Source organism: Buteo buteo, chromosome 11 (assembly GCF_964188355.1).
Source record: "Buteo buteo chromosome 11, bButBut1.hap1.1, whole genome shotgun sequence".
Classification (NCBI taxonomy): Eukaryota; Metazoa; Chordata; class Aves; order Accipitriformes; family Accipitridae; genus Buteo; species Buteo buteo.
Genome location: NC_134181.1, coordinates 25,329,677 through 25,355,031, shown reverse-complemented (window position 1 = coordinate 25,355,031; position 25,355 = coordinate 25,329,677). Strand labels below are relative to the sequence as shown.

Here is a 25,355-nt window from a genome sequence, read left to right as displayed (position 1 = left end):
CATGAAATCAGCCACACGCCATCACAGAGCACACCCCCCCCCCCCATGAAATTAGCCACACGCCATCACAGGGGGCATTTAATTAACATATAATATATTTTAAAAAATAATAATAATAATAAATCACTCTGGTTCCCTCCCGGGCATGGGGGGGAACGCGGGTCCTGGGGCCCCAGGTCCCCCCGCCCGCGGACAGGGCCCCCGCGCTCCCCCGGGGGTCGGGGGGGGGGTTGCAGGGGCAAAGTTACAAGTGCTTTCTACACGTCCCGTGGGGTCCCCGGCGGCTGGGTAAAGTGGGGGGGGGCTGGGGGTACATACGGGGCGCAGCTGAGGGGGGGAGCAGGATTTCTCCTTAAACATGATGATTAGCCAGAAAAAAATAAAATAAAAACAGAAGCAGCCCCCCTACACACCCACCCCCCCAGGGGTCTCTACCTATGGGGTTATGTACAGCTGCCTCCCTGGGGGATGGGAGCCCTCTCCCCGCCGGGGTTTGGGGGGGGGGGGGGGCAGAGAGCGCCTGGCTCACATCCCCCCCCACCCCCTTCCCACCAGCTCCGGCGTCCCCTGGCCCCATTCTCTGGGGAGGGAGCCAGCGATGGCCCCACCGTTTTACCGGAAGAAAAAGTGAAAAGGGGGAGAGGGGAGGAGAGAAACTGGGGAGGGGTGCAGGGCGGGGGGGAGGGGGCAGAGGCAGGGGAGTTGCTGGCAGAGCCCCCAGCCCCTCACTGGAGGCGGTCAGTGCGGAAGGAATCCTCCACGGCCGGGTCGGTGAGCAGGGCGTAAGGGTCGCTCAGCATGTTCAGTCCATCCAGGGTGAGGGGTTCGATTTTCAGATCCTCCTCCAGACCCAACGCCGTCGCATCCACCTCAAAGCCGGGGACGCCAGCCAACGCCGTCGCAATCTCTTTGGAGATGCCGGGGGGAGAATCCCCTATGGGAAGGGGGAAAGGGGCAGGGGGTGGAAACAGCATTCAGCATTCCCCCTGTGATGTCCTGCTCCCCGGGGAAGGGGGGCTGGGGTGCCCCCCACCCACCCACCTGTGAGGATGATGTTGGGGATGGGGCCGTGGCGGCTGCAGTTACTCAGGTTTTGCCGGTTGAGGACGTGGGGGTCGTAGGCGCCCTCGGTTGGGGGGTAGCTCAGGGTCCCCAGCTCCTCAGGAAAGCTGCTGCTATTGCTGGCAGGGCTTTCCCCCATCCCGAACTGCTCGAACTGCAGGGAGAGGTAGGTTACAGGGACGAATATCCCTGCTGTGCCGTGTCTGTGTCCCCCCAACCCACTGTCCCCCCACCGTTCCCCGTCCCGGGAGCACTCACGCTGCCCAGGCCAAAGTCGCTCAGGGGCTGTCCCAGCTGCTGCTGCTGCTGCTGCAGGGAGGCGTTAGGCTGGTACTGGGGGGCATACGGACGCTGCGTGGCCCCGCTCGGCGGCACCGGAGGCACTGTGGGCCGTGCCGGCGGGGCGGGGGGCAGTGCCGGCTGCGGGGGGGACTGCACGGGCTGGTGCAGGGCCTTCTGGCTCGGCTGGGACTGCAGGAGCAGGCCGGACTGGCTGTAGGAGTATGGCGGGAGCCGCTGATCGGCCGGCAGCTTGCTGGTGTCCAGGGGTACCCCCTGCGGATAGAGCGGAGGTGGGGGGGGTGTCAGCCTGCACCCATGCCAGTGCCCACCAGGATACGGCCCCTCTGCGGGGTGCCCCGGTGCCCCCATCTCCGCCAACCCCTGGTGCATCCCCCAGCACCAGCAGCGGGTTGGGGAGACCACGGCGATCCGGGAGACCCCAAATTTCAGCCCCACCGGTGCCAAAACCTGGCACCCAGCACCCACCACCGCCTGGGCTCCCCACTCCAGAGTGGGAAGCCGGGGTGGGGGAGCCCCAGCTGGGACGTGCTGCATCCCCCTCCTCCCTGTCCCGTCCCCAAGGAGCTCCCTCCCAGCGGGGAGGGGTCCACGGGCTGGGCCGGGGTGGGGGGCAAGGGGCTTCCCTGGCACATGACTGAGATGAGGATGGAAACGAGACAAGAGAGTTGAGGGAGGAGGAGACGGAGGCGAGCGCACGGCGCAGGCACCGGTGGGGGCGATGGGACCATGCATACCTGGGTGATGGAGGACAATGTGGGTGACATTGTTGGTGAGAACTGTTTGGGGTGCTGCCTTCTGGAGTCGCCACCCATTGGGAGGGTGAGGGGGCTGAGCGGGACCCGTCGGCGGGGCGAGGTGTTTATGGACGCCTGCACCATGGGGGTGTAGGAAGAGCCGCTCAAGCCGGAGGGCAAGCTGGGGTTGCTGGGGGAAGACTGCATGGGCTGGCTGCGGGGGGACGTGGGAAGGGAGGGATTGCTGAGCGAGGAGGAGAGGGAGGAGGGCAGGGACTGGTTGGAGAGCGAGGAAGGGATGGAGGAACTGCTTTGGGAGGATTGGAGCGAGGGGTTGCTGAGGGAGGACTGGAGCGAGGGGCTTCGCAGGGAGGCCTGGAGGTTGGGATTGCTAAGCGAGGACTGCAGGGACGGGTTACTCAGGGAGCTCTGCATAGGTGAGGTAAGTCCTGTGGGGACAAAAAAGAAGAGACACCACCGTTACCCACGGAATCGCCCCACGCCCCAGGTTCTCCTCCCCGGGCTGGGCCAGGCTGGGGCTCCCCGTCTGCCCTGGGTGGGATGGAAGGTGACGGAGGCGACCAAAACGATGGAGACAGAGACAGAAACACACACACCCCGGGAACGGGACTGGCGGCAGCACAGGATGCTCCGGCTTGGCAAGCGGAAGGCACCAGGGCAGGAGTGGGATGGGCGGTGGGCTCCCCACCGGGACCACCACCCCATACCCCTGCAGGACCCCCTGATGCTGTCAGACCCTGCAGCTCTCCCCACCCCGCTCCCAGGCTGCGGTGCCTCCATCCCAGGCCGGGATCACCTGGAGAGGCCAATCTCTGCCACAGCCAGCTCCGGGATGCCAGCTGGGGGTTTCCCCATCTCCCCCAGCCCCACCGAACACTCGCCGCAGGCAGCTCCCTGCCACAGGGGCCTCTCTCTCGGCTCCCCATGCTGGCCACGTGCATCTTGGTGGCTGGTCCAACCACCCCGGGACATCAGCCCCGGCGTCCCCCTGCCTGCTGGCAGCAGCGGGATGGGGTCAGCCCTCACCTGGCGAGTCGTAGCCCGTCCCCAGTCCCATGCTGCCGCTGATGCCCAGATGCGTCATGGTGTTGGCCAGGTTGCTGGTGCTGTTGCCCCCACTCAGGCTGGGGTAGGCGGTCTCGTCCGGGTCGAGGGGCGTGGGCAGCGGGGAGGGGAAGTGCAGGTTGGTGAGGTCGGGAAGGGAGCCACCCGTGTTGAGGGCTGAGGGGATGAGGGGGACATTGGCAGGCTGATCTGGGGATGGAAATATGCTGGGGGAAAGAGAAAGACACACTCAGTGTGGGAACACCGCTGCCTTCTCCAGCATCCCCCCCCCAGCAGCCCGGCCCCCCCCTCAGCTCCAGCCCCTTTTCCACAGCTGCCTGTGGGCTCGGGCTGCCCAGCCATGCTCCCCAACACAGCCCAGGACTTACTGGATCCCAGGGACTTCACAGGAGCGTGGACGGGCCGAGGACGACGAGAGCTACAAAATCAAAGAGGAGGAGTGAAGTGAGGCCAGGATGCTGAATGTGTGCTCCCCCAACCCTGGGCCAGCCACGGTTTGAGGGCCGGAAGGAGGCAGAGCCACCCTGATTTCGCAATGCCCCATGGGCAGGAAGCAGGCAGCTTGGGCAGGGGAACGGAGGGGTGACTTCCTCACGGTCCTTCCTCTGCACCCACCTTCTTGGTGTCCCAGGGCTTCAGCGAATGCTTGTTATCGTCGAAGCTCTCTTCAATGGGAGGCACTTGGAAAAGAAACACTGGCAAGGGGGGGAGCAGAGGGTCAGTGCGGGGAGAGCGGCACAGCCCACCCACATCCACCCCAGGGGCACCGACTGGTCATGAGTGGGGCATTACAGACCCACTCACCACAGAGGGGTCCCTAGCCACTGACCCCCCGCATCCCACCCGCTGCCCTGACTTTGCAGACTGCAAGGAGGGGACAGGAACAGGGGTCCGTGCTGGGCTCGGTGCCACGCTGGTGGGTGTGGGCAGGTGCTCACCTTTACTGTCCGCATCCCCGTCCAGAAAACCTGCAAGAGAGCAGACAACCGTTAGCAGCAGCACACGGGGGACATTGGCCAGCACCGCGGAGCAAGGTGGGGGGCTCCTGTATGACCCTGCTGTGGAGGGACAGGGCTCCATGCAGTCCCCCCCAGAGTCCTCGAGGGGCAAAAGGGGCCTGGGGGTCCCGAGGCAGCTGGGTGGAGGTGGGAAGCGGTGGGGTGCTACTGGGGAAAGTGGGGTGTGGAGGGGACACTCACCACTCCGGCGGCTGGGCGGTGCGGCACCCTGCGAGGGGCCCAGGTACGCGTCCTGGGGGTTGGGGTTCATCACACTCGTGTGAAGCGCTGAGTCGGAATTTGTTCTAATTGGAAAAGGAAAGGTGATTGTCAGTTGGGCCTGGGCTCTGCCCTCGCCCCCCACCCCATTTACAGCCTGCTACTGTGACAGCCCCCCATGGTCAGCCCTGGGATGGTGGGCAAGATTGGGGCAGGGTGGCAGGCAAAAAAGGGGAAGAGCAGGGGGAGGAAGGGAAGGAGAGCACGGGGTGTGGGGGGTTTGCTGGAGGAACAACCGTCTCCTTCAAAGCCCTCTGTGTCTAATGCTCACTGTGCCCGGGGCAAGCCCTGGAGCCTAATGCCAAGGGGTTCTGCCAGCCCTGCCCTCTCCAACCCAAGTGATGCTCTAGTGGGGTCCCTTGCCCGGCACTTCAAGACATGCTGGGGCTTGCTCTGGCCCTGTCTCCTCCAAGGGATGGCTCTGCCACCACAGCAAAGGCCCAGGAGCCCTCGCCAGTCCTGGCACGGGGCAAGATGGGCTCCCTCAGGGACCTTTTGTTTCCCCTTGGGGCCCTGGAGGGGCTGGGGGCAGAGGACCCAGGGATATTACACCCATTGTGTTCCCAATTAGTTGGTCTGAAGCAGATGAGCGCGGGGAGGGGCTGGGAAAAGGCTGCTCGAGCTAATGACGCGTCCTGGGACCGCACAAGGGGGATATTGTTCAGCTGCGACGCAGCTGGGAGGCAGGAAGCTCCCCCCGCCGCCCATGGGACACAGCCCCCTCCTGTGCGGGGCCCAGGCGGGGAGTGATGGGCACCCGCCCGCCGCACGACCAGGGCCTCGCTGCTGGCACCGAGCCCCGGAAGGTGCCAGCACCACATCCCGCACGGCCCAAGGGAGACAGAGTGGGAGCTGCCGCGAGCCCCCCCGCACTGGGCATCCCAGTGGCATCAGCAATGTGCCTGCTCCGAGCCCTGGCTCGCCCTGCCGAGACCCCACTGTGTCCCAGCCCAGGGAAGGGGACAACCCTAAAGCCACCCTGGCCCCTGTGGGGCAAAGCCACAGTTCTCCAGGGCTGGCAGGGGCAGCTCCTCCCTGTACCCAAGGCCACCCATGGCTGCAGGCTCAAACCTCACAGGGAACCCACTGCTCTGTCACCTCACTGGGCTCCTGAGAGGTGGTCCGATCCCCCGGGGCTGCGCTGGCTCCCACTCCTCGTGCTGTGCCAGGGTGAAACCAAGCAGCCATGGCAGCAGGCAGAGCCAGGTCCTTAGCCCAGCATCCAGGACTGAGCCAGGGCAGCCCTCGGAAACACCCTGCTCTGCATTCAGGAGCCCTGTGCCCCCAAAAGCAGCTCCTCAAGGAGCTCAGTGTGGCTATGGGACCACGCAGCCTGCAGAGGCACGAGGGCTGCACCAAGCCCAGGGTGTGCAGAGCCACCTCCACCCTGGGGGTCCCCGGGGCCATGTCCACCCCAGGGGTCCTCCCATTCAGCAGCCAGGGCAGCGTGGAGACCCCTTCCCTTCTCCTGGGGGTCTGGAGTTGCTACAACCAGGACCGTGCCCACCCTGGGGGTCCCGGGGAAGGGCTGGAGCCCAGCTTCAAGACAGGGAGAGAAAGAAGATGGAATCAAAAAATCATTCACCTGTTGAGAGCCGACGGCAGCCTAAACAAATGTCCTTTCTCCATAGGAAAGTTACCCCAGGGCATGGTCCTTTGTAAGGAGAAACAGCATGGTTACTTGAGGGGGCAAGGGAGCGGGGCGCAGGGCGGCACTGCCCCATGGGAGGGAGGGTTGGCAGTGGGGAGGCTCAGGGCAGCAGGAAGAGGCAGACAGCTTGCTGCCTGCAGGCTGCCTTGAGCGGACAAGCTGGGGTATCTCCACTGGCACCGGGGGACACCCCTTGGCACCAAGTCGGGGCTGATTCATGACATCCTCACCCTATTCCCTGCCTTAACCCTCTGCCCACAGCCCAGACACCACAGCGATGGGCGGCTCGGCCTTGGGGACCCAAAAACACAGCCGCCGGCCCGGTCCATGCAGACCGCGGCCAAGAGTCAATGCCATGACGGCTGAGGCATGCTAGGGAAACGCTGAAGGGTTTCTGGGGCAATGCCAGAGGGTCTCTACGCCCCAGGGCAGGGGGACCACAGGCCAGAGATCACCCTCCCCTCCAGCAGCGCCTGGGGAAGCATCACAGAGCAAAAGCCAAGTGAAGGCAGCTGTTTGGAAGAAGGATGAAAGTCCTCTCTGAGCCTGGGGTGAGGAATTTGCAGCAGGATTCGCAGTGAGATGCTCCTGGGGATGGCTCCCCAGAGCCCAAGGTCCTGCGGGGAGGGCAGCTGTGCTCGCTGTGAGCGACAGGGAGGATTTGACACAACCTCTTCTTTCAGGGAAAAAAGCCAAGGCTTTGCCCCAGGAGGTCAGGGAGGATGGCAGAGAGGGCACCAGACGGCTGGGCTTGGACAGGGCAAGATGGGGGAAGATGTGCTGGGGGACGAGGTCTCGGCCCTCGTACTCTGGACTGACTGGCACCAAGGTTCATTGCCGGGGCCAAAGGGCAAGACACAACATGACCCTCCAGCAGAGCCCCAGCGTCATACGGCACAACCCAGGTCTGCCACCCGGCACCTGCCACCACTGGTGTCACCACCAGGCTGGGGAGAAGGGGCACACACAGCCCCTCAGGCTCCCAGCACACCAACATGGCAGCCAAGCTGCACCAGGCACCGAGGCACGAACACAGCAGGAGCATCAGCAGCAAGCCTCCCTGGGAGAATGGTCCTCAGGCCAGGGAAGGAGAGGTCTGCTGAGCACAGCACTTCAGAGCAAGGGCAGCCTCAAAAATAAAGCCCAGGAGCCCTGAGCGACCTCTAAAAGGGCTGAGCTGAGCCCGAGCAGCTCCTGCGCGGAGCCACAGCTCACCAGGACCTCCGTGGGATGGAGCCGATGCTCAAGGCATGCTCAGGCTTGGCCAGTCAGCCCCATCCTCGCCTGCCCACGGGGCCAAGGGCCGGAGCACACAGGGACTCAGCCACCCGGTGATTCACCTCAGGCACGATCCCTCTTCCCACTGCCACGGCAGATAGAGGCTACCCTGCACGCCAGAGCTGGCTCTTTTGGGCACAATGAAATTGTTCCTCCTCAAAAATCCCCCCTCTGCAGGACAATGCGGGCAGGACCCAAAATCAGAGAGGCGGGAGACCTCCCAGCCCCACTCCCAGCATCTCAGTGTTTCTCTCTGTGCCCCCCCCCAAGGTCTGGTTTCTCCCCCACAGACTGGTAAGTGAAGCTGTGTAAATCCTCCCAGGAAGGCTGCCCATTGCAAGGGACTCTCACGCTGGGCTCCTGGCCAGCCTGCCTGTTTCCAGACCTCTGGGTGCTCTTTAACACAGAGCGAGCCCTGGGCTCCAGCGACCCCACAGACACAGGGAGGCAGCGGGCTGGAAACCGGCACCCCGGAAAACAAGTGCTGGGAGCCAAGAAAACGTGGGGTCTTTACCTCCTCCAGCTGGGCTCGGGTGGAGGCGACAGGTACGTCGGTCCGTAGGGAGAGCTGTCGATGTAAGAGGCACGTTAAGGGCCAGACGGATAGCAAGGGGCTGAGCAGCCAGCGTGCAGGCACCTAACACAGCCCTGCAGACAGGCCAGGGCAGCGCGCATCGCAAATGCTCACTAATTCCAGAGAGATGAACACCAGGAGGCACTGGGATCAGGGCAGGAACCCCAGTGGTGGGAGAAAAGGCTGCCTGCCCCTCCGATGGGGCAGGAGGGAATGGGATAAAGGATATCTGTCGGACGTATCGGCGAAGGGGGGACATCATCCGGCGTGGGTCCCGCTGCACTCGCTCCACCAGGCCGTGGTGCCGGGTGCTGCGCGTGGAGTCCAGCGGCGAGTGCAAAGGGCCCTGCAGGGAGGAGACACCGGGGTGAGCCCACCACCCGTCTGTGAGGGAAGGGGTCTCGGGATCAGCCCCTCTCGACTGCCCCATTGCTGGCAGCGCTATTGGGGGGACAGAGCTGGGGCCAGGCAAAGGGATTAGAGGAGAACATCCCCTCGTCCACATCTGTCCCCAACAGCAGCCCGTGCCACAGCTCTTCACCCTCCTCCCTGACACCCACCCTAAGTCCTGACACAGATCCCGATCCCCCTCCCCAAGGCACTGAGAGCAGCAGCCGCTGTGCCATGGGGGGCAGCCCCCCCAGACCCCCACCAGGGCAGCCCCCAGCCAGCAGAGCAGGCGCTGCTCACCTGGAAGTCGGAGACACCACTGCCGATCTGATTGACGTTGGGCAGGGAGCCGCTGTAGTAGGGTCCCCGGCTGTGCGCCAACCTCAGCTTCTGTGCCTGCAGCTGGGCCGGGGGTGGGGGGAGGCAGGTCAGGGGGGGCCAGCAGGCACCCCAGGGTGCTGGGGCTCCTCCGAATTGCCCCATCACACCCGAGACATCCCCATCCCCATGGGTCATCCCCATGCTCTGCCTCCTGCAGCCAAGCCCCAAGCTTGCCCCACAGACAGTATCAAGCCCCCCAGGGTCCCGTGGGGGGAGGCAGCCCCCAAGCAAGGCACATCTGACCCAGCTGCCCTCAGGAACTGCTCAGAAGTGAGGCGGGAGGGCTCGAGGTGCACCCTACCTCTCTGCTTCAAAGCCACCGAGTGCGGAGAAGGCCCTGCAAGGGACTTTCCTCCCTCCATGGGTGCTCTGGTGCAGGAAGGATGCTGAGCCCCCGCTGGGTTTAGCAGCCCAGAGCGGGGAAAACCACATCTCTCCCACAGGCTGCAGCACACACATCCCCAGAGCAGAGGCTGAGCCCAGCCCTGCTCCCCCTGCAAACAGCCAAAGCCCCTGTGCCCACCCAAGAGGGCTCTGGGCTCCCCAGCCACCGGAGTTCAGTGGGTCAGCCCGTCCACTTTAATCCAGAGTGCTGGGTTTTCCAGCAGGCACCTCATCCACACTAAAGACAGTCAGCCAGTGCCGCAGCCCAAAAACTGGGGGAGATCCCAGCCTGGGTCTGGGACTCTGGCAGGGTGAGCAGGAAGGGCTGCCTGCTCGGCACCACACAGCAGCCTGCCAGCTCCCAGCACTGCTCAAGGCCAAGGGAAGGAGTCACGGCAAACCGCAGGCGGGAGATAACTGGGTCTGGGCTCTCGCCCCCCCGCACTCTTCGGCAGAGGAAAGCCCCATGGCAGAGGAGAGCTGGGGTCCTGGGGCAGCATCAGAACCGAGCTGGCCCCAAAAGCCCCCTCCTGCCCCAGCGCCGCAGGCAGGAGCCTGCCCACAGCCGACCCAGGCAGGGGTTTGACCCGCCATGAGCAGCACAGACTTCCTCATCCCAACAGCAGCAGGAAAGTGCTCTGCTGCCCGCATCCCGGGAAAGGGCACGGCCCCCATCATCCCCTCCAGCACAAGGGGATGTCCTATTCCCCCCCTCTCTGGCATCCCACCAGGAAAGGAGGGTTTCTCCTATCCCAATCCACGGAGCCAAGGCCAAGCATATATGAAACCACCTTCTCTTTGGACCCAGGGGGTCCCTGAGCAGCCCAACACACCGGCCAGCACCAGTGCTTGTCGGTCCTGGACAAACCCCAGGGAAAGAAGAGATGAAGAACAAAAAGCAGCTCGGAAATGGGCTGCAGCCGGGAAACCTGCGACAGCAAATTCCCAAGCTTAAGACCAGCAAAATCCAGATCCAGGGAAAAAAAAAAGAAAAACAACCAAAAAAAAGGGAGATTTAGTCAACAGCTGGCTGCGCTGGAACTGCAGGATTAGTGCGAGGAGTTGCACTGGGGCTTAAGGTCTTGGGATCCTGCTCTGTTCTCTGAGCCAGGGTCCCTGCGGGAGCCGGCAGAGCCAGACGAGGCCGAAATCAGGCAGCAGCTTGCAAGCAGCCAGAAAAAACTCCAGGAAACACAAAGCAAAGCTTGAGGGGCTCGCTACACCCCTGCAGCGGGAGCGGGGCACCCCAGAGCTGGGCAGCAGCCCCTCAGCTGCCTCTCCCCCGGCCAGGAGCCATGAAACGGAGATGTCCGTGTGGGGCACAAGCTGCCGACGTGACGGCCGCTGCCAGCTCCTTGCCTGCAGCCCTGTGGGCAACAATGGAGAGGACCCACAGGGCCAGAACCCTCCTTGGGACCAGCTCCTGTTCCAGGCCATGCTGCTCTGTGCCTCTCCGGGGCTGCCAGTCCCACATACAGGTAATGAACTCCCGAACTCCTGGAGGAAGCGTCCCAGGGCAGGGATTAGCAGGGAGGACAGTCCTGCTGCCTCTCCCCCCCAGCTTTGCTGCACATTAACCAGCTGTTTACTGTGCAAACACGGCGCGGGAAGCTCCAGTCCACTCCCAAACTCACTGGCGATGCACTGGTCACAGCTCCTGCCTGCCATCCTGGCGAAAGAGACAAAACCTCCGCAGAGATGTCCCTACTCAGGAGCCCTGCCTGCCTGCCGGGGATGGGGCTGCTGTCGGCTCAGTGGGAAGAGCCACACATCGCTCCCTTGGGGTCAGTGGGACCCTGTCCCCATCACCCTCCTGGTGATAGCCTCGGCTTTGTGGATGTCAGGTCACTACTGCCTCACCAGACCCAGGGTGCCAGCGGGGCTCTCCAACCCAAACACCCTCTTTTTTAAAGGTCTGACGGATTTTGCTCCCCTCTTCTCCCAGTCCCGCCGACCCCAAGTGCAGGGTGACACAGGAGCCTCCCCGTCAGCGGGTCCCTGCCACCTGGAAGAGCTTCTCCATGTCTCTGGCTCCCTCAACTCCGCACTTCTCTCCCCTCAGTCATCTATCTCGTATCTGCGCCGGGAAGGAAGGCGCTGGCTGCTGGACCCTGCAGCTGCTGGTGTAGCGACCTGCGGCACTGCAGAGCCCCATCACCGGGGTTGGCACAACCCGCCTCTCTGGGAGCTGAAATCTGGCCAAACCCTGATCTTGGCAAACAGCCGTGCAATCCCCGCCGACTCCTCAGGGCCAGCGCAGAACAAAATGCAAACGGGAGCCGACCGTCTCCTCTTGACAGCTCCCCCTACCCGGGAAACCATGGTCCTGGAAACATGCCGTGGCGTTCCCGGCCTCCCCGCTCTGCTGTCATCCCCCTGGCATCCCAGAGCAGCCCTCCTGCCACCGAGGTCCCTCTGAGAAGTCCTCAGCCCATGGGAGACAACAACTCCCCTTCCCCAGAAGCTGCCAAGCAGGGCGGTTTTGCCGGCTCAGATCTGGCACACTCATCCGCACTCCCAACACTGCATTTTCTCAGGCTCGGGCCAAGCTAAATTTAAGCATCTCCAGGGGTGAAGCATCCACCATTTCCCGCAGGAGCCGGCCGCATTGGCGGGAAGGACCAACCCAACCTTCCTAAGGGTCCCTGGTGCTCAGGGACAGACGCCCCGAGTGCCTGGGCTGGTGGAGGATCACCCAGCAGAGATGACGCAGGGCTGTGACACAGGAGGAACCCATCCCAGAGCTGTGGACACAGGGATCCCCTCCTCGCCCCCGCAGCAAGAGCTGGCGAGAGTCCTGGCAAACCCTCAGGTGCCGCAGGCAGTGAGTCGCTTTTTCCACCGGGTCACCAGGATGCGCGCTCGGAAGCACAGGAGGCACACGGCGCGCACCAGGACCCACGCACACTGGCCACGGGCTGGAGCGAGCCACGTGCGAACCCTTGCTGAGAAACCCACAGCCAAAAAAATAAATCAAAATAAACTCACAGGAAGGAGAAGTGGGGTGCAGGCAGGCACCCGGAGAAGGAGCGTTTCTTGGGGGGGGGGGCCCTACCCGGCCCCTCCACACCCCTCAGTACCCCAAATGCAGACCCACCCCCAAGCCTCGGGGTGATGCCCCACTCAGTCCCATCTCCTCTGCACCCCAAACCCCTCCCCCCGCCCCTTTGGGCACCCACCTAAGCCCCCCCACTACCTCTGTGCCTCCTGACCCCCCACCCGCTCTGCACCCCCAGCGAAGCCCCTGGCCCCCTGCTACCGCAGGAGAACTCCCCTTCCTTTTTGCACCCCCGAACGCCCCCTCCAACCCCCGAACCCCGAGGCTCTCGCACCCCCACAGCCCCCGGCCCCCTCTACCCCCCCGCCACCTCCCCAGGCCTTCAGTCAGCCTCCGGTCCCCTCACAGCCCACAGCCCCCATCTCTCCCCGGACCCTCCCGACCCCCCTGGTCTCCCACAGCCCCGACCCCCACCCCAGCTCTCGGTCCCTTACAGCCCCTGGTCCCGTCCCCCCCCTGCCCCGGGCCTGTCGCGCATCCGGCGGGGGGAGGCCGCGGCGGCGCTGCTCACCCGGGTGGAGCAGATCTCCATCATCACCTCCTCGAAGGCCGCCGTCTCCTCCGCCTGCCGCTGCTTCTGCAGGGCGATCTTCTCGCTGAACTTCCGCGGGTTGGAAGCACCGGCACCGGCCGAGGAACCCGCACCGGGCCCAGCCCCGGCCCCGGCCCCCGCGCCCGCCGCCGCCGCCATCTTCCCTGCTCGGGCAGCTCCGGCCGCCGCCGCCGCCGCCGCCGCGCGGGGCAGGCTGGGACGGGGAGTCCGCGGGCCGAGGGCCGCCACTGGGGCACGGGGGTCTGGGGACTACAACTCCCAGCAGGCCCCGCGGCGCACCCGCAGAGGCCGCCGGGAAATGGAGTCCTCGGCCTGGCCTCCCCCCACGGGGGAGGGGGCGCCCCCGCCCGTACGCGCCGGGGGGGGGGGAGGACGGGTCCGACTACAACTCCCGGCGTGCACCGCGCGGCCTCGCCCTCCCTCGGGCTGGGGCGGGGCTGGGGGCGGGGCCAGGGGTAACGGGGGGGCGGAGGTGCAGCGCTGCATGGGGGGTCGGGGGGGGTAATGCTGGACGCGGTTAGAGCTGGGGGGGTACAGCCGGGTCACCTCCCCCCCCATGGCTGGGAACAGAGCAGACCCCACCCCCCAAAACTGGGGGTGCCTGGACCCCCTCAGCACATATAGACCTGGAGGGGGGCACTCTGGCCCCCCCCACCCCCCCCGGACATTGTCGTTCCCTCCCAGTATTGCGCCCCCCCCCCCAGCCCCCTCCCAGGCAGAGGCAGCACATCAGGTCCAGTCTTTTATTTGCTTCATCGAACGCCTCTCCCCAGCCGGGGGGGGCGGGGGGGGCTGGGGCTCTGCACCCCGCGCTGTAAGGGCACTTGTGGGTGGGGGGGGGCACGACACACTCAGCCCACCCCCGTCCTTGGGTCCCGTGGAGGGGGACAGCACTGTTCCCCCTGTACTGATGGGGAAACTGAGGCACGGGGCTGAGCCTCACAGGAGGGGGTGTCCCCGCAGGCAGGACCCCCACTCCCACTCCGGGGTGCACATGGGGGCCGGGGCCAGCACCTGAAGCGGCACTTTGGCATTTGCACAGAGGAGGGAGTGCAGAGGGGAACCCCCTTCCCTGGCGTCCTGCATTGGGGTCGGGAGGGGGGCATCCCCCACTCTGGGGATGGGGTGTCTCAGATCTTGATGAAGAGGATGGCGGTGACAAGGGCGAAGCCAGCGAGGAGCAGGATGACCTTGGGGATGCGATGTTGGGGGACCCCCAGCTCCTGGGGCAAAATCTCCAAAAAAGTGATATAGAGGAAGGTCCCGGCTGCCAACCCCTCCAGCACCCCTCGGCACAACCGCTGCCGTGGTCCCGCGCCTGCTGCTACCGCTGTCCCCAACCCCACACCCAAAGGTGACATCATGGCGAAGAGCGTCAAACAAGCGACCACGGCCGGCGGGCGCAGACGACCCCGTAACAATTTTAGTGCCAAGCTGAAGGCCACCGCGCATTTGTGCAGCACCAGTGCCAGGCAGACGCGCAGCACGGCCCCCTCCGCCTCCTGCAACCCCAGCGCCAGCCCCTCCAGCACGGCATGCAACGCCAACGCCAGCACCAACAACCCGGCACGGATGGCGCTCCGGGTGCCGGGAACGGGAGGTTGCGGTGAAAGGGTTTGGATGGAACCGGTGGGAAGCAACACCCGCGTCTCCTCTGGGATGGACGACGCTTCCCGCTGCGCCAGCGCGACCTGCTCCAGCACCAGCACCAGGAAGAAGCCCATGGCCAGGATGAACTCCGGCAAGGGGAACTGCAGCTGGGAGAAACAGCGGAAAGGGGGTTCAGGGCCTGCCTGCAACCCCGGCCCTGCCTGCACCCGGCCCTGGGGAAGGAAGAAGCCTGGGGAAGGCTGCCGGGAAGCCGTGGGCAGAGGGAGGATCTTTCCATGAGTCACAGCAGGACACGAGGGCTCGTCCCTACTGGCCCCTCCCGGCTGCTCTGCTGCCACCAGCCCAGCTCTGCCAGCTCCATCCCTACTGTCCCCATCCCCAACATCCCAATCCTGCTGCCCACCCCACACTGTCCCATCCCCACCATCCTGTCCCCACCATCCCCCTCCCTGTTGTCCCATCTGTCCCCTTCTGTGCCATCCCATCCCCACTGTCCCCCTCCCTGCCATCCCATCCCCGCTCAACACCTCCCCACTGTCCCCCTCCCTGTAGTCCAGTACCCACTGTCCCTTCCCTGCTGTCCCCATCCCCTTCCCCACCACCCCCTCCCCACTGTTGTCCCTTCTCTACTGTCCCAGCACAGCTGACACCCCCCCCCTGCACCCAGCCGGGGCTGGTGATCCTGATCCTGGGGACAGGGACACCAGGAAACCCCAGGACAGAGCTGAGGTCCCCCTGGGCAGGGTCACCGATGGGGGCAGGACCCTGGGGGGTGGTTTCTGGGTGCTCACCGTGACGCGCAGCCCCTCCAGCGCCGCGCTGATGCTGGCCAGGTAGTCGGGCAGGAGGTCGAGCAGGCAGGTGGCCAGGAAGACGCCACCGGCAAAGCAGCTGACCAGGCTGAGCACTGGGCTGCGGGCATCTGGGGGGGGCCGGCAGGAGGGACTGAGACCCCCACTGAGACCCCCCACCACAGCCCTGCACCCTGGGACGTGCCGGGCCCTTTGGGGTCAGACCAGCCCCAGGTGACAGCCCCGTCCCCAGCCTGTCCCAGACCCCTGGGACCCTCTGAGACCCCTGGACCCCACTGGACACCCCCAGGCCTCCCCAGACTCCCTGGGACCCCCCAGACCTTCCAAGACTCTCCAGACCTCTGAGACCCCCAGACTCCCCAGGACCCCCCCAGCGTCCCCAGGACCTCCCAAACTCCTGGGACCCCCCCGACTCCTCCAGGATCCCCCTAACCCTTCAGCCCCTCCCAGCTCCTCCAGGACCCCCCAAACCCCTGGGACACTCCGAGCCCCCTCCGGCTCCCCCCAACCCTCCCCACCGAGACACCCCAGATCCCTGAGACCCCCCCCCCCAAGCCTTCCCGGGACACCTCGACCCCCCCGTCCCCGGTCCCTCTCCGGCCATACCGGCAGAGCTGGGGGGTTGTCGGAAGCAGCAGAGCGGGGCAAGGCCGCAGGCAAGGGGCAACAGCAGCAGCAGCACCAATGAGCCCAACTTCGCCTCCAGCCCGGACGGGGAGCGCAGAGCTATCCCGGGACTCCAGGCCAGCACCTCCGTCCCGGTCCCGGTTCTGGTTCCGATCCCGTTTTCCACCGCCATCCCGGCTGGGATTCGGTACGGGAACTCAACGTTCACCGCGGAAGAAGCTCTGACCCGTCGTTACTGTCTCGATAGCGCTTTGCATCCCCCGGGGTGAACCGGAGCTACGGCGGGACGGGATGGCACCGTCAGAGCGGTCGGTGCCGCCTCCCGGTCCCGGTGACTCACACTCCCCCCCCCCGCCCCCTCCGCCGGCACCGACCACCCCCCCCTCCCGCCCCATCCAGAGCCCCGCGGTGGCCGGAGCACGGCGACGGGTTGGGAGGGGAATTCCCGGGGCGGGGACGGGGGTGGCCCGGGAAAGCGGGGCAGCGCTCCGGTAACGGCGAACCGGGATCAAGGACCTGGACTGGGGAGCCGGGATCGGCATCAAAGACCGGGATCGGGGACCGGGGACCGGCATTGGGGACCGGGACCCCGGTCCCGGTCCCCGGTCCCGGTCCAAAGTCCCGGTCCCACCCCGGCCCCGCACTCACCGCTCGCTACTCGGTGTTCCAGGGGGCGGAGCCGGCACTGGGCGTCGCAGCCAATAGCGACGCGGAAAACCCTGACGGTATTATTGAGTGACGCGCATCGCAGCCAATAAAAAAACGAGAAGACGGGGTACGGGTCCATCCGCTGTCCCCCCGCCCCGTCCCCCCCGGGGGGTCCCGTTACCGGGAGGGCACCGGCCCGGTTCTGCAGCCACCGTCAGTTGCAGCGAACCGACCCCCGGGACCTCCGATTCCCCCACGGGATCGCTCGCTGTTGCTCCCCGGGACGCGGTACCGGGACAGCCTCAGCCCGGTTCTCCCCGGTAGCCCAGTCGGACCCTCCGCTGTGCCCCGGTAGAGACGGGAAAGGCGGGGAGAAGCGCGGGGAGCCCGGCCCTTTACCGGTGTAAAGCTCCGGGGGTGGGACTTGGCTGGGTTTGCCCAGGATACCGGAGATCCTGGTGCACGGCCCCGGGACCGGGCGGAGGTGGCTGCACAACCGGGGACCGAGGTGGGGGGAACGGGACGCCCCGAGGAGCTGGGGAAAGGCGAGGGGGGCGGCGGGCCATCCCTGCTGCGTCAGGGCACGGAGCCGGCGGAAGGTGCCACTGTCCCTCACCAGGATCTGGCGGGAGCAGCACCCAGAGCACCGGGCTCGGGAGGGTCCCCAGGCACCCCGCTGCAGGGGGTGGTTGGTGGCCCCCGCTCACCCTTAAGCTCAGGTGATGGAGCCAGAAGCACCGGCTGCTGGAATCTTCCCGGATAACGTCTTCCCTGATCCCCCCTTCTCCAGCTCGGAGCCGGCCTTCGAGGGCTGGATGCTCCCCGAGGATGGCGTGAGTCGGTGTCGGAGGGGGAGCGGGGCAGGGAGAAGCGTGTGTGCGTGTCCCCTTGGAGGGACACCGGTGTGTGCGTGGGCGGGGTGCCACGGGAACCCTCGGGGTCCCCGTCTCCCCTGCCAGCACCTCTCTGGCTACAGGGGAGCAAAGCCGAGGAGCTGCTGCAGCCGACAGTGAACCCCGACGCCGTCTGCGGCCTGAGCGGCTGCCTCACCTCCCCGGGCAGCTGCAGCTCCCAGGATGCCAACCCAGAGCCCCCCCAGCCTACCGAGCCCCCCACTGCCACCCTCTACGAGGTGGTCTGTGACCTCAGCACCCCCCAGCATGGCAGCGTCATCTCCATCCAGCTGGGTCAGTGGGGTTTGACACGGCTCGGCCCCTGGGGGCTGCATCCTGCTGGTGTGGTGCAGAGCAGGGAGCAGAGCAGCTCCCCGGGTTAGGGCAGGCAGGGCACAGCTACCTCTCCCCCTTACAGATGACTGGCTGTACCCCACGCTGCTCCCTGGCTCCTGCATCATCAACAACCTGCCTGCTGTGTCCCTGCCCACTCCCCTGCCCGCACCCAGACCTGCGGTGAGTCCCCACAGCCCCCCCCCCCCATCCCCACACTGCCAGGCATCCCCTGCCCGTCCCCATGCATGTCCCATCTCTCAGCAGCTGTGCCTGACAGAGGAGGAGAAGCAGCTGCTGGCGCAGGAGGGGGTGACACTGCCTAGCACCCTGCCCCTCACCCAGGTGCATGGGGGGGGGGGCTGGAAGGGGGTGGGAGGGGCTGGGGGGCAGGGCTCACTCGTCCACCCCCCTGCCCTAGGCTGAGGAGCGGATCCTGAAGAAGGTGAGGAGAAAGATCCGCAACAAGCAGTCGGCCCAGGACAGCCGGCGGAGGAAGAAGGAGTACCTGGATGGGCTGGAGAGCAGGTGGGTGCCGGCAGCACTGCGAGCCAGCATGTCCCCAGGTGCGTGTCCCCTCAACCCATGCCCGTCTCTGCCCCGGCAGGGCGGCCGCGTGCTCAGCCCAGAACCAGGAGCTGCGGAAGAAAGTCCAGGAGCTGGAGAAGCACAACGGGTGAGCGTGGCGTGGGGCACTGTGGTGGGGACAGTGCTGGGATGAGCAAGGGGCGGGGGGGAGACGACACCAGGACTGGCGCTTGCTGACCCCTTGTCCCTTAGGTCCCTGCTGCAGCAGCTACAGGCGCTGATCAAGCAAACATCCAACAAGGCTGCCCAGACCAGCACCTGCATCCTGGTACAGCATGCTCACCACGGCACACCGCGCATGCCGGTGTCTCCCAAGCACCACTCGGGGGCACACGGTTCCTGTTTCTCCCTGGCAGATCCTGCTCCTCTCCCTGGGACTCATCCTCTTCCCCAGCTACAGCCCCTTCTGCTGGGGCCCGGGGGGCAACCAAGACGGTGACAGGCCCACCGGAGGTAACAGGGAGGGTGTAGGAGCCCCGGTCAGGGCAGGGGGACTAGCTGCAGCTCCCCCCACCCCACCCCAGTGCTGCCCACCCCAGCATTCCCTGTTCCCACAGTGATTTCCAGGAACATCCTGACCCGGGGGGAGCCACTGGGACTGGCCAGAGAAGCCCCATTCCCTGTGCCGGGGTGGCTGAGGGTGGAAGAGCCAGGACCTGCAGCTGCAGAGGAAGATGGAGCTGAGGGGGGGCACGGGGACAGGAGGCCCCCCCCCAGCAGGGAGCCAAGCATCAACTCCTCAAGCCGGGCCCCCCCTGAGGATGCACAGACAGCAAAACAGGGACATGGGGACGAAATGTGACAGGCAGTGGAGAACAGCCCCAGCTTTGGGGCCCTGGGAGTCACCCTGGGGTGGGAGCAGCAGTGTGGGGGGGGGGACGGACATCCAGCCCAGCCCAGATGTGGGGGTGTGCCACTGAATAAACCCGTGCCCGGTTTGCACCCCAACATGTGTCCAAGGGTTGGCGCTGAGCCCGTAGTGGGGCCATGGGGGATGGAACCGCCCCCCCCCGCCAGGTCTCCAACGGGGGAGCAGACGCAGTGGAACAGCCCTACATCGCTCCCAGGGACGAACGCCAGCATTGTTCTGGTGACAACGATCAGGATTTATTACACACCGTGCTCCCCAGGGGCCTGCCCCGTGCAGGCAGGCACCCCTCAGCTGGTCCCACGGGATGCCCCGGTGGCACCTGAAGCAGCTCCCAGCAGGACTCCTGTGTTCACAGAGCAGGGCAGGGCCTGCCCCAGGCACCTGTTCCTTCTCCCACCCGGTTGGGAGCAGCAGGTGAGCAGAGTACTCCGCTCTAGGACAGCCGGGCTCTGTTAAATGGACTCAATCTGCTTGCGGACCTTCTCCAGGGCCTTCCTGTCCAGGACACGCTGGCGACACACCACCAGCACTGCAAAGATGGTGGCAACGCACATCATGGTGCCAACGAATCTCCAGAAAACGTGCGCCTCCATCACTGCGGAGCGACAGCTGCATCGATAGGGAGAGTTAGGAACCCTGGAGGGAAAAGCTTCAACCCCAAACCCAACACTGTCTCCCCCTGTGACCCCCCCTCTCCAGGGCTCATGGCTGCCCCAGTCTGCACTCACCTCTTGAATTCGTCCCTCTTGGAGGTGGCACAGCTAATCTTCTCAATGAAGCCGGTGGGGCTGCACTCCGCTATCGTCTTCTGCAACCAAGAAAAATCCGTCAGGGGCTATACCGGGGCAGGACCTGCCCTGCCCTGGACCCCGCCAGTCCCGGGCAGGGCACAGTGTGACCTGACCCGCTGGGGGTGAGTGCAGCCCCGTCGCTGCCCGTACTCACCGCCTGGAAGCTGGAGCAGCGGGTGCACTCCTGGGCCACCACGAAGTCCTCCACCCGCCAGCACGGCGTGGCCGCCACCGGGCTCGCTGCAGAGAGAGCACGGCCGCTGAGTGCGGGCCCAGCCGGGAACTCACCTGGCCCACCCCGAGCCCCCGCACTCACCCGAACGCCTCTCATCGCTCGCCGCCATCGCCGCCGCCGCCGGCCTGTGGAGAGAGCAGAAACGCCGTGAGGACCGCGCTCCGAGCCTGGCCGAACCGTGCCTCCCCCCCCCGGCCGCGCTTCGCCCCCAGCCGCCCTCTCACCACAGACCGCACACCAGGGCACCCAGGATGGCGTAAAGGGCGTAGCAGCGCGGCCCGGTAGGGCCACGGGGCCCCATCGGCGCGGCGGAACCACCGGGCTGAGCCCTACGTTTCTGACGGAGCCGCCATCTTCGCGCGCGGGGACGGCTGGGAGAAGCGGGGGACGACGGGAAGGGCGGGGGGCGGCAGCGAGGGGCAGTGCCTGGATAGGAGGCGAGGCTGTGGAGGGGCGGAGTTTCGTGCGGGGGCGGGACTTGAGGGACGGGACGTGCTTGAACGACAGGGCGTTACGGGAAAGGGCGTGACCTGAGGGAAGGGCGTGGTTTTAAGCAAAAGGGCGTGGCCTTCGAGCGAAGGGGCGTGGCTTCGCACGGCGCGGCGGCGCCCCGGGCCCTTACCCCCCCCCCCCCCAATCCCGGTTCCCCCCGCCGGGCCCGTCGTCCCGCCCGCCCCCCCCACCCCCCCGCGTCCCCAACAGAGACACCGGAGACGGGGCAAGGCACAAGCTGGGCTTTATGGCACGAGGTGTGGACCGGGGGGGGGGGGGTGTCAGCCCTCCCTCCCCCCCGTCCCCGGCCTTCCCCGGCCCCCCGCCTCCGGAGAGGCGCCCGCGCTGCTCCGGGGCAGGCGGGGGAAGCGGCGGCGGCGGCGGCGGGGGGGTGTGTGTCGAGGCGGCCCTACGCCAGGGAGCATTTACCCCCAGCTTTCCTCGGGGGGCCGGGCTCCAGCAGGGGCCTGCTGCTGCTGGGGGCCTGGAAGAGGGAGGGGTGAGGGGTCGGGAGGGGGGTGCCGGAGCAGGGGGGGGGGGTGTCCCTCCCCCGGCCCCCCCAGCTCCACTCACCGCTTTCCGGGAGGATTTCTGCAGGATGTCCCGCGCCAGCGTGCTGAAGGCCTGGGGAGAGGAGATGGTCAGCAAGGACCCCCCTCCGGGGATGGGGAACCCCCCAGTGCCGCTCCCGTTGCGGGGGGGGGGGGGGTGTGCGTCCCACCGCCCCCTACATCTGGGTCCCCCTCTCACCTCTTCCACGTTTACGCTGGACTTGGCACTGGTCTCGAAGAAGCGGATCCCGTGCTCCTTCGCCAGCTGTGGGACAATGGGACCCCCGCCGGCTTTGAGCCAGGTGCTGGGGTCAGGGGGAACCTCCCCAGCCCCACGGTGCCCCCTCTTACCTTCTCGGCCTCGTCCCGCTGCACTTTGCGCTTGGCCTCCATGTCGCACTTGTTGCCGATGAGGAGACGCTCGACCCCAGCAGAGGCGTTCTGCAGGCAGGAGAGGATGGGCAGGACCCCCCCTCCACCCCCCCCCAGCCCCCCTCCCGTGTCCCCAACCCCAATGCACACCCACCTCCTTGATGCTTTTCATCCAATTTTGGATATTCTCGAAGGATTTCTCATCAGTGATGTCGTACACGAGGATGATGCCCTGCCAGGATAATGTGGTCACTGGGGCAGAGACCCTCCACCCCGGTTTGAGGCGGGGGGAGGGTCCTCATCCCCAGGCAGCCACAGTCTGTCCCCCCCACCTTCTGGGGGCTGCTGGCACCCCCCCACCATACCACGGCTCCACGGTAATAGGCTGTTGTGATGGTTTTGAAGCGCTCTTGTCCCGCTGTGTCCCTGGGGCAGAGGCAGAGGAGAGGAGGGTGAGGGCAGCTCGATGGGAAGCTGGAGGGGTCCCCAGTTCCACACACACACCCCCCACTTACCAGACCTGCAGCTTGATCTTCTTCCCATCGATGTCCACTGTCCGGATTTTGAAGTCGATCCCTGGGATGGAAGGAGAGAGACAGGGGCTAGTGATGGCATCGGGAGCAGATGCCATAAACAGTTCCACTCCCAGTCCCAGCCCCCAGTTTCCCAGTAACCATCTGGCATCCCAGGAAAGGTGGGGGGAGCAAAGTTCAAGCCCGGCACCAGCTGCAGTGGGTGGGAGAGGGTCACCGGCATCCCCAAGTGGGTGGGAGAGGGTCACCGGCATCCCTAAGCCTGCTAGACACGGCATTCCTGCAGAATGGCATCACCCCACACAGCTGCCTGCCATGCTGCCCACGCCGGGGTGGCAGGGGTGGGCGCAGACCAGATAAAGGGAGCTGCTGGACCCCCCCCCAATCAAGTCAACCAGTCCCAAAAGCTGTCAGATGCCCCCCCAAACTCCCATGTCCCTGCAGCCACCCCCCCCCCCCCACTCGGCTCTGTTTCAGGACACTCTGTTTCAGGGGCTGAAGTGGAGGAGGAAGAAGGGCTGGAGCAGTTGGGGGGCAGCCCCTAGGACCAGAGCCCCAGGCTGGGAGGGTGATGGTGGGGTACAAGCTGGATGGACCCCCAGCCCAGCTGGCATCTCCACACCAGAGTTTATGGCACAGGTCGTGCTGGGATGGCTGCTCCAGGCTCAGGAAATGGTTTTACCAGCACGATGGAAACTTGGAGGAGGATGGGGTAGTGGGTGCCGGGGTCCCAGCTCGGTGTCGGCCGCTGAGCAGGATCAGCGTCGAGCCGTGGCCAGCATCACGGTGCCACGCCGGCTTCCTTCGTGATGCAGCCCCTGGAAATGGCTCAGACCTCCCCGTTCACCACTCGGGATGAGACACACACAGAGCTGCCCCGTCCCCGGGTCTCCTGCCAGTGCCGGAGTGTGGGTGAGAGGCCAGCGGGGGATGGAGAGGGAGAAAGGCAGCGAGCGAGCGATGAGAGCAGACCCAACCGCCTCGGCCGTCGTCCGGCCGCCCCGGGGTTGAGCGGTGGAGACCCGGTGGGCGGTTGGGTGGGGGGAGGGTGGGGGGAGGGGGGGGGGGCGTTGGGTGTCCCTGGGGGTGCCGCTCACGCACCGATGGTGGAGATGTAGGTGCTGGTGAAGTTGTCCTCGGCGAAGCGGATGATGAGGCAGGTCTTGCCCACGCCGCTGTCCCCGATCAGCAGCAGCTTGAAGAGGTGGTCGTAGGCCTTGGCCATGGCCCCCGCCCGCCGCCGGGCCGTTCTCCCCCGCCACCGGGACCCGCCCCCCCCCTCACCCCGCCACCCCGTCCCGGGGCGGAGACTCGCCCCGAGCCCTGCCCCGCAGCCATGACGTTACCACCCCCGCGACGTCACCGCCGGGGATCAACCGACGTCACGACATCCGCGCTCCCCCCCCCCCGGCACGCCTCCCAAGATGGCGGCAATACAGCTGACCTTCCCAACATGGCGGCGCCCCGCGGCCGCGGCTCACTTCCGCCCGTGCGGGGAACCCCGTAGCGGATATAGCGGCTCCCGCTTCCGGTTTGGCCCCTTTTCGGTCGCGGCTGCCTCCACGCCGACATGCCTGTGAGTGCGGCCCCGGTACTGGGGTCCAGTCCCTCCCCCTTCCCCCACTGCTCCCGGACCTGGGAGGGTCCCAGCGCCGCGATATGGGAGGGAAGAGGAGGAGGGGGACCCAGTTGTCGATCCGGGGGTGGGGGGGGGGAAGGACAGTGGGGTGGGCCGTGACCGCCGCCATCTCCATGGCGGGGGCTCCAAGATGGCGGCGGGCGGGGACTGGGCTGTAACCGGGATTGTCCCCGCAGCTGGCGAAGGACTTGCTGCACCCTTCCCCGGAGGAAGAGAAGAGGAAACACAAGAAGAAGCGGCTGGTGCAGAGCCCCAACTCCTACTTCATGGACGTCAAGTGCCCGGGTAGGGCGGCGGGCCGAGGGGCGGGGGGCGGGGGGCGGGCAACGTGTCCCGGTGCGTCGCCCCCGGGCCGCTCTCAGAGCTCTCCCTTTCCGGACAGGTTGTTACAAGATCACTACGGTGTTTAGCCACGCTCAGACAGTGGTTTTGTGCGTGGGCTGCTCGACCGTGCTGTGCCAACCCACGGGGGGCAAGGCAAGGCTGACAGAAGGTGGGTAGCAGGCCTGGGGATGGGGGGAACGGCTTATGAAACCCACACGCACACCCCAGCTTTCTCGGGGAGCTGCCGGGGAGGGGTCTTGAGGAGGCTTGTGGAGACGCGAATTTTCTGGGTTGGAAGATTGTAAAAGCCACTTGGTTATGGGCACTTTCAGAACTGGGGTGGTGTTTTAAGGCAAAAACTGCTGTATTTGGGCTGGTGAGACAAAGAGATTCCCGTACGGAAGGGATTATATTTAAAGAGGCTATGGTGTTTCTGACTGTTTGTGGGGTTTTTTGTGTTTTTTAATTTTTTTACCTCCCTCAGGCTGCTCTTTCAGACGAAAGCAGCATTAAGCGAAGGGTGCGGGGGTATGGATGTGACAACTTGCCCAGAGCGTGAGCAGGGGCTGCTGCCGCAGAACCCCGTCGCCAGGCCTGACCCGAGTGTGCTGGCAGGTGTGCGTCCGTGGAACGCCAGCCACGAATGTGACATTCGTATTGTTGCTACAGCCCCGCCCATCTTGCTGTCAATAAATTTTGGATAAAATACATACAAATCAGTTCTCTTTTAACACTCTGATTCTTTGCTGCAAGAGAAGGGTGGTTTGGCAGCAGTTCTGAAGCAGATTTTTGTCTCCCCTGGGTAGTTAAATGATGGAAATCAGTAGCTATTAATCTTTGCGACAAATGAAACACTTCCTTTTATTCAGGCCAGAAACAAAACCACCCCCATGTGCAGCATAGGATCTCTCACTGCCGTATGGTTGCGTTCTCCACGTGTAGGGATTTACTTCCCTATGCTCCAGAGCCCCAGCTGAGTCCTGCTTAATGCTGGGAACCTCCAGGAGGGTGAGAATATCCTGCAAGGAGGGCAATGCAGGGAGGCTGCTCTGAATATGAGTATTTCTGGATCGTAACTAGTGATGCCAGAGTTGGAAGCATGTTTCTTTTCCTCATAGCAGAGGTGTTCCATGGGGAAACCTTAAGCTCACTCATCAGAGCTCTTGCTGCTCTTTGGCCTGGGAGAGTGCAGGAAATACTGATGAAACACAAAAAACCCTGGGGATTTAACGTGAAAAATGGGAATACCTCTGATTCTGTACTGCTGGATGTACATTGATTTGCTTGATAAGGCTGAGGGATAG

General features: G+C 65.3%; 6 protein-coding genes across 10 annotated transcripts; 2 read left to right on the top strand and 4 right to left on the bottom strand.

Annotated features, from left to right (window-relative positions):
• Window positions 1-76: 76 nt before the first annotated feature.
• On the bottom strand, window positions 77-12,906 carry CRTC2 (CREB regulated transcription coactivator 2). Its single transcript, XM_075040836.1, has 14 exons — window positions 12,690-12,906; window positions 8,656-8,757; window positions 8,195-8,311; window positions 7,906-7,967; window positions 6,048-6,116; window positions 4,385-4,488; window positions 4,124-4,153; window positions 3,801-3,880; window positions 3,554-3,603; window positions 3,147-3,391; window positions 2,100-2,548; window positions 1,321-1,617; window positions 1,042-1,216; window positions 77-934 (listed from the first exon to the last, which is right to left on the bottom strand). Exons 1-14 carry the CDS (start codon window positions 12,867-12,869, stop codon window positions 726-728), a joined length of 2,169 nt encoding a protein of 722 aa, XP_074896937.1. The 5' UTR covers window positions 12,870-12,906; the 3' UTR covers window positions 77-725.
• Window positions 12,907-13,460: 554 nt separating this feature from the next.
• SLC39A1 (solute carrier family 39 member 1) lies at window positions 13,461-16,469 on the bottom strand. Of its 2 annotated transcripts, none has more exons than XM_075040833.1 (4): window positions 16,430-16,469; window positions 15,761-16,057; window positions 15,134-15,264; window positions 13,461-14,488 (listed from the first exon to the last, which is right to left on the bottom strand). In XM_075040833.1, exons 2-4 carry the CDS (start codon window positions 15,951-15,953, stop codon window positions 13,862-13,864), a joined length of 951 nt encoding a protein of 316 aa, XP_074896934.1. In that variant the 5' UTR covers window positions 15,954-16,057; window positions 16,430-16,469; the 3' UTR covers window positions 13,461-13,861. The 2 variants fall into 2 exon arrangements, with proteins under 2 accessions (XP_074896934.1, XP_074896935.1); XM_075040834.1 differs by lacking the exon at window positions 16,430-16,469 and adding an exon at window positions 16,298-16,392.
• A 15-nt stretch (window positions 16,470-16,484) lies between these two features.
• On the top strand, window positions 16,485-19,071 carry CREB3L4 (cAMP responsive element binding protein 3 like 4). Its single transcript, XM_075040832.1, is given in 10 exon segments — window positions 16,485-17,262; window positions 17,406-17,616; window positions 17,741-17,838; window positions 17,920-18,000; window positions 18,077-18,183; window positions 18,263-18,331; window positions 18,436-18,511; window positions 18,600-18,696; window positions 18,801-18,821; window positions 18,824-19,071. Coding segments are annotated over 10 exon segments (975 nt in total). The 5' UTR covers window positions 16,485-17,151; the 3' UTR covers window positions 18,928-19,071.
• A 254-nt stretch (window positions 19,072-19,325) lies between these two features.
• On the bottom strand, window positions 19,326-20,526 carry JTB (jumping translocation breakpoint). Its single transcript, XM_075039455.1, has 5 exons — window positions 20,365-20,526; window positions 20,222-20,265; window positions 20,060-20,145; window positions 19,843-19,922; window positions 19,326-19,723 (listed from the first exon to the last, which is right to left on the bottom strand). Exons 1-5 carry the CDS (start codon window positions 20,439-20,441, stop codon window positions 19,567-19,569), a joined length of 444 nt encoding a protein of 147 aa, XP_074895556.1. The 5' UTR covers window positions 20,442-20,526; the 3' UTR covers window positions 19,326-19,566.
• Window positions 20,527-20,865: 339 nt separating this feature from the next.
• On the bottom strand, window positions 20,866-23,385 carry RAB13 (RAB13, member RAS oncogene family). 4 transcript variants are annotated; one of them, XM_075039453.1, is made up of 8 exons: window positions 23,190-23,385; window positions 22,071-22,131; window positions 21,888-21,981; window positions 21,710-21,787; window positions 21,535-21,624; window positions 21,383-21,448; window positions 21,206-21,256; window positions 20,866-21,116 (listed from the first exon to the last, which is right to left on the bottom strand). In XM_075039453.1, exons 1-8 carry the CDS (start codon window positions 23,311-23,313, stop codon window positions 21,042-21,044), a joined length of 639 nt encoding a protein of 212 aa, XP_074895554.1. In that variant the 5' UTR covers window positions 23,314-23,385; the 3' UTR covers window positions 20,866-21,041. The 4 variants fall into 4 exon arrangements, with proteins under 4 accessions (XP_074895554.1, XP_074895555.1, XP_074895552.1 ...); XM_075039454.1 differs by having other exon boundaries at window positions 21,921-21,981; XM_075039451.1 differs by lacking the exon at window positions 23,190-23,385 and having other exon boundaries at window positions 22,071-22,482.
• Window positions 23,386-23,513: 128 nt separating this feature from the next.
• RPS27 (ribosomal protein S27) lies at window positions 23,514-24,770 on the top strand. Its single transcript, XM_075039450.1, has 4 exons — window positions 23,514-23,664; window positions 23,904-24,012; window positions 24,110-24,220; window positions 24,536-24,770. The coding sequence occupies exons 1-4, from the start codon at window positions 23,659-23,661 to the stop codon at window positions 24,562-24,564; spliced, it is 255 nt and encodes an 84-aa protein (XP_074895551.1). The 5' UTR covers window positions 23,514-23,658; the 3' UTR covers window positions 24,565-24,770.
• Window positions 24,771-25,355: the final 585 nt, after the last annotated feature.

Bases quoted from the DNA above. Each gene is read 5' to 3' on its own strand.
- CRTC2 (XM_075040836.1), bottom strand. From the start codon at position 12,869: ATGGCGGCGGCGGCGGGCGCGGGGGCCGGGGCCGGGGCTGGGCCCGGT. The intron at 6,117-7,905 runs GTAAAGACCCCA...CTCCTTACAAAG, and splicing joins CCCGAGCCCAGCTGGAGGAG to GACCATGCCCTGGGGTAACT. The intron at 4,489-6,047 runs GTGAATGATTTT...TTTTCCAATTAG, and splicing joins CTGCCGTCGGCTCTCAACAG to AACAAATTCCGACTCAGCGC.
- SLC39A1 (XM_075040833.1), bottom strand. From the start codon at position 15,953: ATGGCGGTGGAAAACGGGATCGGAACCAGAACCGGGACCGGGACGGAG. The intron at 15,265-15,760 runs GTATGGCCGGAG...GGCCCCCCCCAG, and splicing joins ACAACCCCCCAGCTCTGCCG to ATGCCCGCAGCCCAGTGCTC. The intron at 14,489-15,133 runs GTGAGCACCCAG...TGTTTCTCCCAG, and splicing joins TGGAGGGGCTGCGCGTCACG to CTGCAGTTCCCCTTGCCGGA.
- JTB (XM_075039455.1), bottom strand. From the start codon at position 20,441: ATGGGGCCCCGTGGCCCTACCGGGCCGCGCTGCTACGCCCTTTACGCC. The intron at 20,266-20,364 runs GTGAGAGGGCGG...CTCTCTCCACAG, and splicing joins GCCCTGGTGTGCGGTCTGTG to GCCGGCGGCGGCGGCGATGG. The intron at 19,923-20,059 runs GTGAGTACGGGC...TCTTGGTTGCAG, and splicing joins GCTGCTCCAGCTTCCAGGCG to AAGACGATAGCGGAGTGCAG.
- RAB13 (XM_075039451.1), bottom strand. From the start codon at position 22,366: ATGCCGTGTCTAGCAGGCTTAGGGATGCCGGTGACCCTCTCCCACCCA. The intron at 21,982-22,070 runs GTAAGTGGGGGG...CCTCTGCCCCAG, and splicing joins AAGATCAAGCTGCAGGTCTG to GGACACAGCGGGACAAGAGC. The intron at 21,625-21,709 runs GTGGGTGTGCAT...TCCTGCCTGCAG, and splicing joins GGATGAAAAGCATCAAGGAG to AACGCCTCTGCTGGGGTCGA.
- RPS27 (XM_075039450.1), top strand. The intron at 24,013-24,109 runs GTAGGGCGGCGG...CTTTCCGGACAG, and splicing joins CATGGACGTCAAGTGCCCGG to GTTGTTACAAGATCACTACG. The intron at 24,221-24,535 runs GTGGGTAGCAGG...TACCTCCCTCAG, and splicing joins CAAGGCAAGGCTGACAGAAG to GCTGCTCTTTCAGACGAAAG.